The sequence below is a fragment of the Elgaria multicarinata genome, chromosome 1 (genome assembly GCF_023053635.1).
Source record: "Elgaria multicarinata webbii isolate HBS135686 ecotype San Diego chromosome 1, rElgMul1.1.pri, whole genome shotgun sequence".
Taxonomy (NCBI): domain Eukaryota; kingdom Metazoa; phylum Chordata; class Lepidosauria; order Squamata; family Anguidae; genus Elgaria; species Elgaria multicarinata.
In genome coordinates this window covers 37773009-37791474 of record NC_086171.1, presented here as the reverse complement: position 1 = coordinate 37791474, position 18466 = coordinate 37773009, and the positions used below count along the sequence as shown (strand labels likewise).

The 18466-nt window shown below is 43.9% G+C and overlaps 1 protein-coding gene across 2 annotated transcripts; it reads right to left on the bottom strand.

Annotated features, from left to right (window-relative positions):
• Positions 1 to 6466: 6466 nt before the first annotated feature.
• On the bottom strand, positions 6467 to 18059 carry XRCC2 (X-ray repair cross complementing 2). Of its 2 annotated transcripts, XM_063147069.1 has the most exons (4): positions 17986 to 18054; positions 17360 to 17430; positions 11558 to 11639; positions 6467 to 7317 (listed from the first exon to the last, which is right to left on the bottom strand). In XM_063147069.1, the coding sequence occupies exons 3-4, from the start codon at positions 11607 to 11609 to the stop codon at positions 6611 to 6613; spliced, it is 759 nt and encodes a 252-aa protein (XP_063003139.1). In that variant the 5' UTR covers positions 11610 to 11639; positions 17360 to 17430; positions 17986 to 18054; the 3' UTR covers positions 6467 to 6610. The 2 variants fall into 2 exon arrangements, with proteins under 2 accessions (XP_063003139.1, XP_063003059.1); XM_063146989.1 differs by lacking the exon at positions 17360 to 17430 and having other exon boundaries at positions 17986 to 18059.
• Between the last annotated feature and the right edge of the window lie 407 nt (positions 18060 to 18466).

The window sequence follows — 18466 nt, the reverse complement described above, 5'->3', positions numbered from 1 at the left end:
AGAGGCTTCAAAGCGGCACACTGCCGCCCCGCCCCCCAACCCCAGCATCCTGGCTTTGAAGCCAGGAGCGGCTTCCGGACGGGCGCTGGCTTCGAAGCCAGGACCCTGGGGTTGGGGGGTGGTGGCTTTGGAACAGCGCGCCCGGAAGCCGCTCTAGGAGAGCAGCTTCCGAGTGCGCCGTTCGGCGTCCTCCTTTACTTGGCGCTCTAGGCCGCCGCCTGAGCTGCCCCTATGGCAGCGCCGGCCCTGCTGACACATCAAGGTCAAATCCAAAAGACAGGCCAAGCATTTGTGGAGCAAGAAATAAGCAGCAGGCCTAGTGGAGCCAAAGAACAGGGAAAACTTGCATATTGAGGAAGCAAAGCAGTAACAGGTAAATGCAGAATGAGGAGCTGAATTTATGAGCCACAAGTAGTAGGTGCTCTATCATGGCAAGGGGAAGTTCACACAGCATCAGCATAGAGCAGTGATGAATCACAGTGGGAGAGTAAAGCAAGGGGAAGGAGTAAATGTCCCAAGGGGAGGCTGATTATAATTGTTTTGAGCCCCAAATGAGCCAGGCTGCATAACTTCTGACCTACCAAGCATAATGAAGATACATACGGGGGTTTTGTTGTTCCCTGCCTGGGATGGCAAAAATAGCCAAACACTTGGTGGGTCAGCATAGCAGATTAGTAGGTTTCATTCCGCTAGGTTGTGAAGGTCTGGTTGAGATAGAGCACTATTACGATTCCGACAAAAAGCAAATCTTCTCTTAGACCATTTCTGCAAGCTTTGAGGCCCACTGATTAATTTCCCTCCAGATCGATCTGGGCTTTCAAATGTGTTCCTGGCCCGAGCCAACTACTCATCCAAGCTGTTGGCAGACATTGGCATTTGGGCACCAGTAATATTTTATTTACTGCAAAGATCTCCCATCGTTTTCCAGTATAGGCACAGGCAAAGGGAAACCTATCACATGTGGCATCAGGGACCTGGGCAGAGAATGCCGGGCTCTTCCCAGGGGCTTGGCACTTGAACTGAGGCAATGGAAGTAGAATGCTACTTTTGCTGTTTCTAGGGAGTGAGGATTCTCACCAGCTCTTTTGGTTGCATCCCAGATATTGAAGCTGAGGCAGCTTGAATTAGGTGGATTAAAAAAAAAACCCGTTCAAACTATAAACAGGTTGCACTTTTAAGTGATCTCCAAGGAGAAAACAGAGTGCAACATATGTTCCTACTATGCAAGTTATTTATTTGTCTTTTAGGGGAAAGGGGGGAGAGGAGAGGGGGGAAAAAGCTTTAATGGACTCATTATTGGTTTCCCTTGGCGGAGCTGTTAATTAATTAAATAACGACATGTGAATGGCATCCAATGGAGAGGTGCATTAGAGTTTCCAGATGCACAATGCTAGCTCATTTGGGATCTAAAATAGTTACAGTTGAGTCACCGCTTACTCCAAGATGAACTGGCGTGGCGTTCCCACTTGGGAATGAGCTCTTCTACTTTGCACCAAATACATGCCAGTTTTTCCCCTGTGCAGTTGATATTAATTAGTTTTCTTAGAAGCAAAAGTCACAGCTATAAAATATTTAAGTAAACTCCATCAGCGGAACAGAGAGGAGAGGGAGGCAGCGGGAGAAATATTTTAAATATAGAGACAGAACAGCCTAATCTACAAACCAGTTCAGCTGGCATACTTAAAAGTCTCATTGACATCAGTGTGGTGATGCCTGCTTCAATCCAAAAACTCCAGCATAACTGGCGTGTTAATCACCATCCTAATCAGCACAAGCCAAATTCTGATTTATTTATTTTTTAAAAGTAAGCCATATTTATGACTCCCAAGCATGCAGTGAATGTGATTTATGAGGTAGACAAAAAACTCTAACATTTCTTGCTAGAGATCAAAAGCCAGGTAAGTAAATAATTTCCCAAGCCAAAACCAATGATTGAAGGCACTTCTTCCAAAAACCAAACTAGTAAAACAAGATGACACAGTATTTCAGCATGGCTCTCTGGAGCATTAGGAAAAAGGAAAACTTTAAGAGACCAGGCAGCTGTCTCCTGTTTGTGGCAACTATGGTAGGTCCAAGTAGCCTCTACTTTGGTGATTGGAGTAAAGAAGCACACAGTGAGACATCTGTGTACTGATTGAAATTGGCTCTACTTTCTCCTTCCGTGAGTAAATGTGTTTAGCGTTGGAATGTTAATATCCTTTGTTAGAGGCAGTAGATAGGTTCTAGTAGAACTTAATAAAACTGGCAATTTCCTCTTACACTCCACATTAACACTGTGACTAAATGCAGATTTTGTGGCTACATCAACTCCCCTTGCTTTTGCTTAGCATCCAGCCTGATGAAAAGTTTGGATACCTCAAAAGCTTGCTCACTATTTTGTGACATTTTGGCTGTTCTTAATAAAGGCATTGCCCAACTGTGGGTTTTAGAATCTCTCCAGTATTCTTTGTTCCTAAATTAAAGTCTGATCATGGAAATACTCCTCTTGAATTCAAAATCCACAATTTCTTCCACCACAAGGTAATTGGTACCTATTTGTGAATTTTACTGCCAACAGGCTAGCTAGCTGAAAAGACAGTGCAATTCTGTTAATTCTACTTGATCTCTCATCGGTTTTTGATACCATCAACCGTAGTATCCTTCTCAATCAACTCTGTGGGAAGCACTGTGTTACAGCCGTCATAGCCCTACCTGCGGGGTTGATTTCAGAGAGTAACATTCAGAGACCTGGCAAAAGTGATATCAGAGAGAAAGGAAACAGGGTGGTTCTCAGGGCAAGGAGGGGACTGGGGAAACGGTGATACAAGTTCTCAACAGCCTCCTCCATCCCCCAATAGAGCCATACTTAGGCAGGCAAAAATAACCATCTAGCAAAAATGGAGAATGGGAGAACTGTGGAGGTGAAGATCACCTCCGTGCTCCTTCTGCTCTGCACAGGATGCCTGTCAGCCTCCAAGTTCAGAGGCTGACAAGCCTCCGAATAGGATTGTGCCCCAAAGGAATGAACCTCCCAATTCCAATCTCTGTTTTGTGGTCATTCTTATCTACTACAATCTTTTGAGTCTTTATATGTGAGGTGTTTGCCTTCATGTAGCCTCCCACCCATAATGAAAGTTAAACATGTGAAAAAACAACTCTAAAGAGGCACTTTGACCACAAGGTCAGGAATGGGATTTTTCATCAAATGTGTTTGAGTTCTGATGTTATGAGGAAGTCTGGGGACTTTCAAAGTATCTGCTTCTACTTTTCAAAGCTGTGCCAGGGGAGGACATTACATGCCATCTAAAGATTTTCTACTGCTCAGGAAAAGAAAGCTATCTGACAACAAGACTAAGGGAGTAATACTTCAAGTTCTTGGAAGGTTGTCACACAGAAGAGGGCCAGGATCTCTTCTCTATCATTCCAGAGTGCAAGACATGGAATAATAGGCTCATGTTACAATAAGCCAGATTCTGGCTGGACATAAGGAAAAACTTCCTGACTGTTAGAGCAGTACAACAATGGAATCAAAGAGCTAGGGAGGTTGTGGGCTCTCCCACATTAGAGGCATTCAAGATGCAGCTGGACAGCCATCAGTCAGGGATGCTTTAAGGTGGATTCCTGCATTGAGCAGGGGGTTGGACTCGATGGCCTTATAGACCCCTTCCAACTCTGCTATTTTATGATTCTAATGAGGAAAACATTCACAGCATGACTTTATCTGAAGATCTGAGCATACAGGGAAGCTCATAAGATGACATACTCTCTCTAAAAATGGACTTCAATGTATTCTACTATTTATGGACTGTCAAGATTTTGAAATAATTGATTAACCAATTATGTCTGCACTGGGTGCACAGTGTGTTGGGTGTGTGCAGACACACAAGCTCAAAACTCACACTGCACCTACATATACAACCTATATACATGGCTGTTATATGACCTGGCACTAATCCATGTTAAGCTATTATGGTTAAATGATAAAAAACTCCACACCTGATTAGATACTCACAAGTGGGCCCAGCAACAAATTATTGCAGTGTATCCATGATGTGCATGTACTGAGAAGGGTGTTGGACTCAATGGCCTTATAGGCACTTTCCAACTCTATGATTCTACTTTCTCAATGTTAACGTAAGTAGCTAATGGAGAGAATCCAGGCCTTAATATTTCCTTATGGTTATCGCAAAGTCTGAGCATAAATTCAAGACTCAAATGCTTTTATCATCAATTGCAGGGTTGTTGAACTACAATTTCCATCATCCTTCATCATTGGCAACAGGTGCTAAAAATGTGAGTTCAATAACATTGGAAGGGCCAAAGGTTTTCCCTCCCATATCTAGTGGATGGCCCTTTTTTAATTCCACAATAAACATTTCATAGGTAAGTCTATTCATTTCTGTTCAAGGTCTGCCCAGTAATTGAGCTTATTTTGATCAACCATGCCTTTGATGCAACCACAAGGATGCTAACAATAAAAACTAAATCTGAAAAGCTAAAGCTTCATCTTATCAGAATCATTATATTCTTTTTGCATAGCCCGTGGAGTAGGTAATTTAAATTCAAGGTTACATATAATTCACTACACATTTAAAAGCAAGAGAATATATTGTGTACAAGGCTGTGACATCGTATACAAGACCGTGGGGAAACCTTGAACTGCAAAAGGGTCCTATAGATTTTTAACCAAGAAAAACAAGTTTCAAAAGAAACATTTCAATGAAGGAAGTGATAGTAGAAGTCTACTTTGTACAGTAATTTTCATATTTTGCAGTTGGATTTGATATGCAGGCCAAAGAGAACATTAAAATGCAAAGTGACAAAAGTATAAAGCTAATGAGACTTAATGTTGGTTGTAGACAGTGAATGGCCCATGTGGGTCTCATATCTTATAACTTCACACCAGTAGGAGCAAGAGAATAGTACTGGTATTTTTCTTTTTTCATGGATCCCCAACACACTTCCGGAAGATTGGCACCAGAACTGGGGAACAGTAATTCAACCAGCATCATTGGTATCTGACCAGCAATAACAACTAATTATTACACTGAACCCTACAATGCAGGTACTTTGGGCAACTTGTAGGAATCTGCTCCAGGTGCCATCACCTTCTAATGCTGGGCTAGCACCTACAAGAAGCAGGGGCTTCACAGCAGTAGCACCAAGGGTCAGCAGAAGATAGATCAGGATGTAATTGCAGATCTCCGGTTGATTTACAGTAGATCAGTAAGAGTTTCTGACTCTTAAAACAGCAACAAGAAAACTCAGAAGTAAAAGGGAAAATATTTGCTATGGCTGGCATCGTGCTAGTCACTCAGCTTAGCCTCAGTGTTCTTCACCTGTAAAAAAAATGTGAGTATTAACTGGTTGCCTTTGACCAGGTATTTGTGCAGATGTACTGGACAATTTGAGAGTTTTGTGTCAGAATCCTTGATCTATAGTAAGTCAGAGGTGTCAACTTGAATATAGAGTGTATGGTTAATGGGATGCAATAGGTAACTGACTTCACTCCTCACTTCCCAGAGGAAGAGGTGGTGGGTGTGGCAGAAGGGAAGAAGAGAAGCAGGGAAAAGAGAGAGTACAGGTGGGGGGGTGGCAAAGAGGAAGGAAGGAGAAGCAGTGTTGGACCCAAGCGAGTAAGTGGAAGGCGGCAGAAAGGAGAATCCACAAAGAAAAGGACAGGGAATCCACAGGGTGGCGGGGAGCAGAAAAGAGAAAATACAGAGAGAGAGGGGAAGACAGAGATTCCCAGGGGGGGAAATGGCAAATGCAACCCCAGGCCCAGGGAAAAAAGGCGAACGTGCCTGTGCCCCCCAACCCCAAATTGCCTACCCTTGATTTAAGCTTTCAAAAGCCAATACAATTAGCATTTACTATAAAAAAATCAATTCAGTTTTCTCTTGCCAGAACTGCAGGGCATTTTTCTTTAGGAGAAATGGGTTTTCAGAATTTTGATATCTTGCATGATGAATTCGGAACACAAATGTTCTGCTTGGACCCCATACAGTCTGAGTTTTTTCCAGGAACTTTTGCTGGTTTGTTTTGTCACTGCATGCATGGTTTCCAATATTTAGAACTGCAATTCAAACCAAAGCCTAAAGAGAGCAGTCCAATAAAACCTAAATGACAAAGCAATCCTATACATGTCTATACAAAAGTAAGATTCATTGGATTTAACTGAGTTTACTCCCAGATACGTGGTTATAAAATTAGAACCTGAAAGATAAATGTTTAGTGAGAAGGGGAGAACTTGGTGTGCGTTCTTATTAAGCTCAGGCATGCATCGTGCTGAGTGCCAACTAATGTGCTAACATAATCCTATATGGCCAACTGTACAGTGATCAAACCACAATCAGCTTCCATTTCTGTAGCATGTGTGCCATAAGCAGCTGATTTGTATTAGATTTGATGGATGGCTAATCTTTTTCTATTAAGTCTCAACACTTCACACGTGTAAAGCTGAATGATTTCTGTAGCACAAAACCTGTTAAGCGTGTACTTTTTTAATTACACTCTAGGAAACATTGGTACAAAAATGTAAAAGTTAGGCTTTTAAAAAAACCGGCATTATAAAGTTTAAACGAATTTGACTGTAGAGTCAATGTAGTCCACTTTTAAAAATAGTTCAATGTTAAAATTGAATTCCACATTCTGTAATGCTAAACGAACGTTTTACAATACTGTTATTTCGGATATGACAAGTAGTAATTGAAAATCCTTTGGTGTTGCCTGGATGGCACTGTTTCGAGAAAAATATTCGATGGGTTATCAGCTGTTGCCATGATTTACATAGGTAAGGGCGGTACTCCATATCTGCATCACTGTGTTTTCCTGAGTTTTCAGCCGTGTTCTGAGATTTCTGCATGATTGTTTGTGTTGTTGCAAACAGAACTAAATGGTGCTGCTTTACAAGCTTCTCGAGGAACTGGGCACATCTCTTTAGGTTTGTTTCCTGCAGGCTAAGATTCTCCCCTCCATTGACTCTATCAATCCAATAAAAGGCTGATATACTGTCAATAATCAGGAGGCAGAGGGAAGGGTGAGAGCAAAACATATTTTCCAAAGAGTAAAGGGTAAGAAGCAGCTGAGGGCTGCTGCTGCAGTTAACAAGGAAAAACCTCCCGAGGCACTGTTTTATCATCTCTTCTGTGCCTTGGGACAACCTGTGTTCCAGAATAGTCACTAAACGCAGCATGTCAAAATGGAAGTCTGTGTCGATAAAAAGCAAGCCAACCTCCAAGCCACCTCCTGATTTTGGAAGAATGCAACGGGCAATAAGATGATAGAGCATTTCTGTTTTTCCTGTTCCTTCTGGACCGTGGAATTCAACAATATCTCCTGTTCAACAATGAAGAGACAAGTGTTTAAGCTAGAAAGGCGGTTGCTACTGAAGAGGCAGACAGAAGCATTTAGCTTTCAGCGCAAACACATATACCTTTCATTTGCAGAATCTTTTCCCCCTTTGTATCTTAATATTTATTTATTTATTTATTTATTTATTACATTTTTATACCGCCCAATAGCAGAAGCTCTCTGGGCGGTTCACAAAAATTAAAACCACAAAAAACATCCAACAGGTTAAAAACACAATTACGAAATACAGTATAAAAAGCGCAACCAGGATAAAACCACACAGCAAAGTTGATTATAAGATTATAAGATTAAAATACAGAGTTAAAACAGTAAAATTTAAATTTAAGTTAAAATTAAGTGTTAAAATACTGAGTGAATAAAAAGGTCTTCAGCTGGCGACGAAAGCAGCACAGTGTAGGCGCCAGGCGGACCTCTCTGGGGAGCTCGTTCCACAACCGGGGTGCCACAGCGGAGAAAGCTCTCCTCCTAGTAGCCACCTGCCTCACTTCCTTTGGTAGGGGCTCACGGAGAAGGGCCCCTGTAGATGATCTTAAGGTCCGGGCAGGTACATATGGGAGGAGGCGTTTCTTCAGATAACCTGGCCCCAAACCGTTTAGGGCTTTAAATGTCAATACCAGCACTTTGAATCAGGCCTGGACCTGGACTGGCAGCCAATGATCCTGGAAAAGGACTGGCATAATGTGATCCCGTCGGCCAGTCCCTGTTAATAAACGGGCTGCCCTGTTTTGTACCAGCTGAAGCTTCCGGACCGTTTTCAAAGGCAGCCCCACGTATAACGCATTGCAGTAATCCAAGCGAGAGGTTATCAGAGCATGGATAACTGTAGCTAGGCTATCTCTGTCCAGATAAGGGCGTAGTTGGTATATCAACCTAAGCTGATAAAAGGTGCTCTTTGCCACTGAGTTCACCTGTGCCTCAAGTGACAGTTCTGGATCCAAAAGCACCCCCAAACTACGGACCCGATCCTTTAGGGAGAGTGCAACCCCGTCCAGGACAGGGCAAACATCACCTCGCCGGACAGATGAACCACCCGTTAACAGTACCTCCGTCTTGTCTGGATTGAGTCTCAGTTTGTTAGCCCTCATCCAGTCCATTACCGTGCTCAGACACTGGTTCAGAACAGTCACTGCCTCACCTGGGTTTGATGAAAAGGAAAGGTAGAGCTGGGTATCATCCGCATATTGATGACACCTCAGTCCACATCTCCGGATAACCTCCCCCAGCGGCTTCATGTATATGTTAAACAGCATAGGGGATAAGATAGAGCCCTGTGGAACCCCATGGCTTAGGAGCCATGGCACAGAGCAATAATCCCCCAGCACCACCTTCTGGAATCAGCCATCCAAGTAGGAGCGGAACCACTGCAACGCAGTACCTCCAACTCCCAGCTCAGACAACCTATCCAGAAGGATACCATGGTCGATGGTATCGAAGGCCGCTGAGAGGTCCAGGAGAATCAACAGGGTCGCACTCCCCCTGTCTCTCTCCCGACAGAGGTCATCCCACAGGGCGACCAAGGCAGTTTCCGTTCCAAAACCAGGCCTGAAACCCGATTGAAATGGATCTAGATAATCCGTTTCATTCAAGAGTGCCTGGAGTTGTCCTGCAATCACCCGCTCAAAAACCTTGCCCAGGAAAGGGATATTAGCCACCAGCCTGTAGTTGTTAACATCCTCCGGGTCCAGATTAGGCTTCTTCAGGAGTGGTCTAATTACCGCCTCTTTTAAAGAGGCCGGCACCACTCCCTCTCTCAAGGAGGCATTTACAACCTCCTGGACCCAGCCGGCGATCCCCTCTTTATTTGATTTAATGAGCCATGAGGGTCAAGGGTCAAGCACACAGGTGGTCGACCGGACTTGGCCAAGCACCTTGTCCACATCCTCGGGCCTCAATAACTGAAACTCATCCTATAAAACTGAACCGGACGGCGCTCTGAACGCCTCTACTAGTGGAGCTGCATTAAGTGTGGTGTCCAATTCATGACGAATTTGAGCGACTTTATCTTCAAAGTGCCGTGCAAACTCGTCACAGCGTGCTACCGAGGGTTCCTCCATCTCTCACCCTGGCCCAGAGTGTAACAGGCCGCGAACCACCCGGAAAAGCTCCGCCGGACGACACTTAGAAGACGCAATGCTGGTGGAAAAGAACTGCCTCTTTGCCACCCTCACCGCCACAGAGTAGGCTCGATAGTGAGCTCTAACCCGTGTTCGATCAGACCCAGCACGAGTTTTCCTCCACCTGCGTTCTAGCCGTCTCCCCTCTTGCTTCATTGCCCTCAGATCAGGTGTATACCAAGGAGCTGACCGGGCTCTGCTCAGAGGGAGAGGATGCTTGGGTGCGATCGTGTCAACCGCCCGAGTCATCTCTGCATTCCACAGAGCGACCTGGGCTTCGACAGGAGCACCAGCCATACCAGCAGGAAAATCCCCCAGAGCCCTCTGGAATCCATCGGAGTCCATTAGCCTCCGGGGGCGGACCATTTTAATAGGCCCCCCACCCTTGCAGAGGGGAAAGGCCGCCAAGAATCTAAACCTCAGTAGGAAGTGATCTGACCATGACAAGGGGGTAGATGTTAGTTCCCCCACTTCCAGATCACCATCCTCCTGCCCAGTTGAGAAAACCAGATCAAGCGTGTGTCCCTTTGCGTGTGTTGGGCCGATGACATGTTGAGATAGCCCCATGGTTGTCATGGCAGCCATGAAGTCCTGAGCCGCTCCGGATACAGCAGCCTCGGCATGGAAGTTGAGATCCCCCAGAACCACCATCCTGGGGGTCCTCAACACCAGGTCCGAGACAACCTCCATCAGCTCAGGCAGGGAGACTGTGGGGCAGCGGGGTGGACGGTACACCAGCAGAATCCCTAATCTGTCTCGAGTACCCAACACACAGTACAAACACTCCAGACCAGCACTAAACTGAACAGGAAGCCTAGAGAGGGAGATTGTATTCCTATAGACCACGGCAACCCCCCCTCCCCGGCCCTCGAGTCTGTGCTGGTGCTGCACTGAGTACCCAGGAGGGCAGAGCTGGGTGAGAGCAACCCCTCCCAGTTCACCCACCCAGGTCTCAGTGATGCATACCAGGTCAGCCCCCTCATCCACAATCAGATCATGGATGAGAGAGATTTTATTTTGGACTGACCTGGCATTCAGCAGCAGCACCACCAGACCTGAGAGCAAGCTGATAAGGCCGCCAGGAACCATCTGGTTGGGGGAAGGAATAGAAGAGGGGATAGCTGTAAGGAATCTGTCCCTTAAGACCTTTCCACAGCACCACATTCTACTCTAAAGTAAATGTCCGTGGACCCTTGTGCATATTTAACTGCTGCAATCGAGCAGAATTAAAAGAGGATGACTTTTATTGAAGCATTTTCTGAATTTACATGAACTAGCTGGGAATAAATGGCACTATAGACAAAGAGAGTAGAGCCTGGGGGGCGGGGGGGAGGGGGGAAACGTAGGTTTGCACCAACATGTTTGCAACTTTCTGAGCAGAGTTTCCCAAACCACTACCTAGCCTCCAGAGGATGTTACAAAGAATAATTCAAAGAATATTCAAAGAATAATTGGGCTAAAGGAAATAATACAGAATAATGGAACATTTTGAAATTCATTGAAAATCTCTCTCAGGAGGGAAGGAAGAAAAGGACCATTCTCTCACTTAGAACTTTCATTTCTAAGTCTCAAAGTCCTTTAAAGACACACTCCATACAATGCAACCAGAAAACTATTATCATGACTTACATACCAGATGAGAGCAAGAGCTCTCCTACACTAGAGGCATTCAAGAGGCAGCTGGACAACCATCTGTCAGGGATGCTTTAGAGTGGATTCCTGCATTGAGCAGGGGGTTGGACTTGATGGCCTTGTAGGCCCCTTCCAACTCTGCTATTCTGATTCTAAGATTTGTCTATAACAAAACAGGGCTTCCTTAAAATTCCGAACTGGGTCACATAGCTCTTATTGTTTGCAACTTTGGAAGAGGGTGTGGGAGAGATATGCAATATAGGGCGGGGGAATGTATATTGGGCATGAAGTTAGTGCTTGTTGGGGACTCCCAAGCTTGGACTCCATGTAAAAATCTCTCCTTATACACAAAGCTAACATAACTCAGAACATTTTATAATAGATCCCCTCATATTCTGGACATGATATAATTGTTTAGCGGAACTGCCAAGCAATTATTACTGTAAATATTTATTTACCATTAACGGGATATCCTTCGTCAGCAAAGAGACACGGTTCGAGACTTTTCATAGAACTTCTGCCCTCAAGCCGTGCAAGCAGCTTTGGAACAAAGAAAAACGCAGACTATTACTAAAAATACTGAATCTACAAGCTAAATGTATAGATTTTACTCCAAATTCAGTGTGAATTCAATGACCTCCTAGCAGCTGATTTTAAATGATTTGTAGAATGTGTAATTGTATGTGTATCTCATTTACTTTTAAAATTCTATACATGGCCCCACCCACAGTATCCAAATAAATACCTGTGGACAGAAAAGTATGCATGTTGTAAGCAGAATACAGTGTGACTTCAGCTCTATAAAGGTTGTCTTGTTTATTTCTATGGAGCTTTAACAATATTGCTCAAAGCCACTTACAAGACACTCCATTACAATATAGAGTCCAATAAAAATGTTAATGACTTCAATAATATATAACAAATCAGTTATAGAAGCCAGAATAAAGGGGATATGAACCAGACATAAAATACACATTGAAACCCAATTTTTTCTTAAAAGGAGGGTATGCATTAGTTTCTGAAGTCTATGGCTGCATTTGGACAACACAATTGTCAATGGTGGGTTAATAGTCAACTCCACGGTTGATTATCAAGGGGGTGCTCCCCATACAACGTGATTATAATCATCCTTGGTGTCAATTAAGGCCAGCATCGAGTTGACTATTAGTCAATGGTGTGTTTGATTGACAACCCCCGTCCTCCCGCTGGTATCCCATTAGCCATTGCGAGTTCTGTCGGCAGGACTAGAGCAGCAGCTGTCACTTTGGTCACTCTTGCCAGAGGACTCTGTAGTCACCAAAAATAACCAACTGTACACGATAAAATAGTCAACAGTGCCCAACAGATGACAAGATGACCAACAGTTGTTCAAATAATCACTAGACACCCCATATATTGGAATACATATAATAGTCTGCAGATTAACAAACCAGGTTAAACAGTGGTCCTATGACCTGCCTCTACCTGATTTTCTAAGAAGACTGCTAGGTTCAGGAGCACTCCTAAACCGCAAACCTGATTAATTTAGGACAAATGTATAGATTCCTACTGTGTAATTTTGCCTTCCCTAGATATGCAGGATGATGATGATGATGATGATGATGATTTATTTATATAGCACCATCAATGTACATGGTGCTGTACAGAGTAAAACAGTAAATAGCAAGACCCTGCCGCATAGGCTTACAATCTAATAAAATCATAATAAAACAATAAGGAGGGGAAGAGAATGCACCAAACAGCCACAGGGTAGAGTAAAACTAACAGTATAAAAGTCAGAACAAAATCAAGAGTTAAAAGCTTTAGGAAAAAGAAAAGTTTTTAGCTGAGCTTTAAAAGTTGCAATTGAACTTGTAGTTCTCAAATGTTCTGGAAGAGCGTTCCAGGTGTAAGGGGCAGCAGAAGAAAATGGACGAAGCCGAGCAAGGGAAGTAGAGACCCTTGGGCAGGTGAGAAACATGGCATCAGAGGAGCGAAGAGCACGAGCGGGGTAATAGTGTGAGATGAGAGAGGAAAGATAGGAAGGAGCTAGACAGTGAAAAGCTTTGTAGGTCAACAGGAGAAGTTTATATTGGATTCTGAAGTGAATTGGAAGCCAATGAAGAGATTTCAGAAGTGGAGTAACATGGTCAGAGCGGCAAGCCAAGAAATGATCTTAGCAGCAGAGTGGTGAACAGAAACTAACAAACTGATGTGAGAAGAAGGAAGGCCAGTGAGAAGAAGGTTGCAGTAGTCCAACCGAGAAATAACCAATGCATGAACAAGAGTCTTGGCAGAAGAGACAGACAAAAATGATCGAATCCTGGCAATATTATACAGAAAAAAACAACAGGATTTAGCTACTGTCTCAATATGAGGAATAAAGGAAAGCGAGGAATCAAATATAAAGCCAAGACTACGAGCTTCCTTGACTGGAGTAAGTGTAACATTATTGACAGTAAGAGAGAATGAGAGATGAGGAGAAGGTTTAGGAGGAAAAACAAGCAATTCAGTCTTTGCCATATTAAGTTTCAAACGACGGTGAAGCAACCAAGCTGAGATATCTGAAAGACATGCCGAGATACGATCGTGAACATCAGGAGAAAGATCCGGAGATGAAAGACATAATTGTGTATCATCGGCATACAGGTGATATTGGAGGCCATGAGATTGAATAAGACCCAAGGGCAACATGTATAAAGAAAACAACAACGGGCCAAGCACCGAGCCTTGCGGAACCCCTACTGAAAGGGGAAAAGAAGAAGACGAGCTGCCATTAGCCAACACGTTGAAAGAGCGACCCGCTAGATAGGAGGCAAACCAGTTATAGACAGAGCCACAAAATCCGAGGTCATGAAGGGAATCCAAAAGAAGATCGTGATCAACCGTGTCAAAGGCTGCAGTTAGATCAAGGAGAATAAGAACGGAATAAAGGCCTTTAGACTTGGCAATAAGATCATTGGTAATCTTAGTAAGGGCTGTTTCAGTGGAATGCAAAGGACGGAATCCAGATTGAAAAGGATCCAGAGCAGAGTTACTAGAAAGAAAATCATGACAACGAGAGTAGACCACACGCTCCAGGATCTTTGAAACAAAAGGCAACAAAGAGACAGGACGGTAGTTAGACAGAGATAGCACATCAAGAGTAGGTTTCTTGAGAATAGGAGAGACTGTAGCATGTTTAAAAGCAGAAGGAAATCTTGTCTGGATTTATTTGCTGTTTGGTTGCCCCTCGTCCATTTGGGCTGACTGAAAACAAAAACGTATTTGAGGGTCCTCGCCATGTCAAACATCCAGATGATCTTTCTGCAACTTCAGATATTAAACAAAAGCAAAGGTGAAACTATTCCTCTGAGGGTTGTGTGAACGTGTCTGTAAGGGAACTTGCTCAGCTACTTCTAACCAGGTGCTGACCATCCTCTTGAGCGATGGAATGTTAAAATGAAGTATGCCTAGAACTCCTCCTTTTTGAGAGCCATAACATCTGAGCCCAAGCTCGTAATGCATCTTTTTTGTGAACCGCCCAGAGAGCTTCATTGGGTGGTATAAAAATGTAATAAATAAAATAAAATAAATAAATGACAGAAAAGAACGTGACAACTCCTACATAGTGCCACCATATGAGGTTGCCCATTGTGTCAAAATCTGTTGAGTGATGTAGGACTACGAGAATTGTACTTCTGTTCTCCCCCAGAACCTATTTGGAAGATAATCAGCCAAAGTAGTCTTGGTTCCCAATGCAGGCTGGATTGAAACACAGCCATGTAGGCAGCCAAGAAAAGGTCAAACTATCTTTCTTCTTTATTTGCCAATTTGTCTTATGCTGAGGCTTTCTAGATACAATGGGCCATTTATTATGGTCTGCAAGCTTCATGACGTTTACCAACAAATTCCTGGACAACAGAGCCAGGGAGCCTAATGCAATATGGATTTTTGTGTTAGATGGACAAGTCTCACAATTTAATGGGGTGTTTTGTTTTAATACCACAAAATATCCTGAGGTGCCAGAAGACAGACATAGAACTGCTACATGACTAGGCATTATAAATCTATGTAATATGTTTGCCCTAATAACTTCGTATCCAAGATTATTTTCTCTAATTTTTATTTGTTTGGGTAATAATTCTTTGAAAACAAGCTATAAATCATTACTTGAGTTTTAACTCTCATGCTTTCATCTGCACAGGAGGGCCGATAGTGAAGATCTTTTGCATTTTAGAGCAGCAATGGCACAATGGAAATTAATTACAGTACCTTCCATTTTCATTTCCCAATAGAAATAATCTAGATGGTTCTAAATATAGAAACTTTATGCACAGACAAGATGTACAAACATACTTAGCCAATATATTCTGCACAGAATCTGTGGGGCAGAATTACAGACCACATGCTTTGCTTGTGGAAGGCCCCAGGTTCCATCTCTGGCATCCCCAGTTAAAAGTACCTCAAATAGCAAGTGATGAAAAGGCCCTCGGTCTGAGGTCCTAGCGAGCCACTGCCTGTTAAGAGGAGAGAAAACTCAGCTAGATTGACATAAACGGCTCATCTACACCAAGCAGGATATTCCATTACGAAAGTAGTATATAAAGGCAGGCGCTACACTACTGCTTTATAGCGGTTTTGAAGTGCACTGACAACTTTTGGGGCCCATTGACACATACCACTTTCATAGTGCTACATCCTGCTTGGTGTGGCTCCTGCCTTTTATATACCACTTTCATAGTGTTATATCCAGCTTGGTGTAGATGTGTCAATGGGCCCCAACAGTTGTCAGTGCACTTCAGTACCACTATAAAGCAGTAGTGTGGCTCCTGCCTTTTATATACCGCTTTCATAGTGGATTATCCTGCTTGGTGTAGATGAGCCCTTCGTCTGGCCAAAGGCAGCTTCCTGTGTCATCTATGCCACTCAGCAGCTTCTCTTCCAACACCTCTCCCTTTGCTACTTGCTCTCAAGAAGTATGTGAGTCATTGTTTATTATAGGCTAAATATGAGTGTAATATAATAAAGTTCACATATTTTTCTCAAACAGCAGGTGCTTAACTACATATGCAAATTATTCAGCTAATTTAAGTGCTAATGCACCTGCTTTTCTTGTGTATATTTACTTTCTAGTTTTTAAAGTGAAATAACTGCAGCCGCTTAGCATCATGCTGTGTGCGGTGGGCAACATCCCAGGGGAGTCGGCTAACAGTTCTCCAGAAAGAAAGAAAAAGAAAAACCAAACAAAAGCCAGTCTCTATTAACAGGCTTAAGCCAAATGGTTTAGATATTAAATATTAATCCTTATAAATGAACTATTAAAGATTGTCATTTTGATCACATTCCAAACAGATTTAAAAAATCTTACTGACCTAATAAATTCCACTATAAAAACTCAGTCTCGGAAAGGCTTATTCTATTCATCAGGCTGCTGTTAAAGCACATGACCCAAGGCCAGAAAAAAAGTGGCAACTCTTGGGTGCAGGTGGCTACTAGGTCTCGGTGGTACCCCCAATATTGCAGGACTCCCTTTTGATAGACTTACATCTGGGCCTTCAATACTTGTATTTAGGTGGAACAAAGGAAGCTGCATTATACTGAGCCAGACCACAGGTACATCTAGCACAGTACTGTTGATAGTGACTCGGTAGCTGCCTCCTGCCCACTCACTGCTCCTGCTTCACGTCTGGTTTAGAAAACTACCCAGAAATGCCTTCCATCCCGTTCCTGGGTAATTTGTAGCGCCACGTGAACCTGTAATTCGGGATATTGAGGGGGAAACAGTTCAGGGTTTTAACCCATGGTTTGTTGTTGGGTTAAAACTTGGGTTGTTTCCCCCTTAACAACCCAGAATTTTGGGTTAGCGCAAGGCGTTCTGGGTTGTTTTTAAAACAGCTCTTCAGACAGGAATTATCCCATCCCTACCTGAAGATGGCAGAGATTGAACCTGGGACCTTCTACAAGCAAAACATGCACTCTATCACTGAGCTGCAGCCTTTCCCAACTTGGGTCTTGAATACCTTCTTTTCAATGTTGCCTTTAGTTGAGACCACAAATAGCTTGTACATGAGAGAAGTCTTTTCAAGTATTGCACACTTTTCTGTTTAATACATACGTGCATCATAGACATGCACACATCACACAATTTTTATTATACTGTATCTCATGCCTTTTGTGCATCATTTTATGGGGACAAACCCCCAAAAGTCAGATTTTATGCATGTTTAGATAGAAAAAAAACCTCCTAGCATTCCCTAACCAGCACACAGAATTTATTTATTATTTCATTTATATCCCACCTTTTTTCTTCTTACAAGAAACACAAGGCTGCATACATGGTCTCCATCTCCATATTATCCTCACAACAAACCTGTCGGGTAGGTTAGGCTGAGAGTCACTGACTAGCCTAAAGTCACCCAGTGACCTTCATCATCATCATCATCATCATTATTATTTAATTACATTTATATACCGCCCCACAGCCAAAGCTCTTTGGGCTGTTTACATTCATGACCGAATGGAGACGAGAGCCCAGATCTCGTGAGTCCCAGTCCAACACTCTAACCACTATACCACACTGGCTAAGATTGCAGAGGGCTCTAATCCAAATGAAGAAAGAAAGTAAAATAGCGAAGACAAACATTAGGGAAGGGATTTAAAATAAAACTGCCAGTATCATAAAGGAAGGGGGACTATAGCGGAACCTCCATGTCCATAAGTAGCATCTTATCTGCCTGGGGAAAGGCTGCTTGCCTTCTTGCGCTGCTTGTGGGCTTCCCAAGGGCATCTAGCTGAGCCCACGGGTGGAAACGGGATACTGGGCCACAAGGACTGTCCTCGCTCTGACCCAGGTACGGGAGAAGAAATACGGAGATGCTGGTGCCGCCTCCACCCACCCGAGGCGAGGCGTCACCCGCGGCCTCACCTGGGCGCCCGACTCCGCCTTCCCGAGCCCGTCAGTCATAGCTCCGGCCAGGAAGAACAGAACCGGCGGCTCAACCCCCGTAGGGCGGAGGCGCCAACAGCTCCTGCCCCACCACGCATGCGCCACTGCAACGGCCGCGCGTGCGCATTTCGCTTCCCCAGGAATTGGGAGGGAGGGGTGTCGTTTCAAAGGCTGCTTTGCCTTCCTTCTCGCACATGCGCAGTGCGCTCTCGCCCAGACTCTTGATCGCCGTGACGCAGCGACTTACTTAGCACCATTTCTTGCGGCTTGATTAGAAGCCGGAGCCCGAGCAAAAGACACGGGGCCTCCCCTTTCCATCTTCTTTAAATGCGCGTCTCTCTCTCTGGCTCAAAGCTCGAGTTGCTGGGAGGATTCCAGGTTTTAAGCGGGGTTGTTTTCTGCTTGCGAAAGACCCGCTTCTCCCTTGCGGGTCCTTCTGTTCCCACGGCAGTCCTAGACG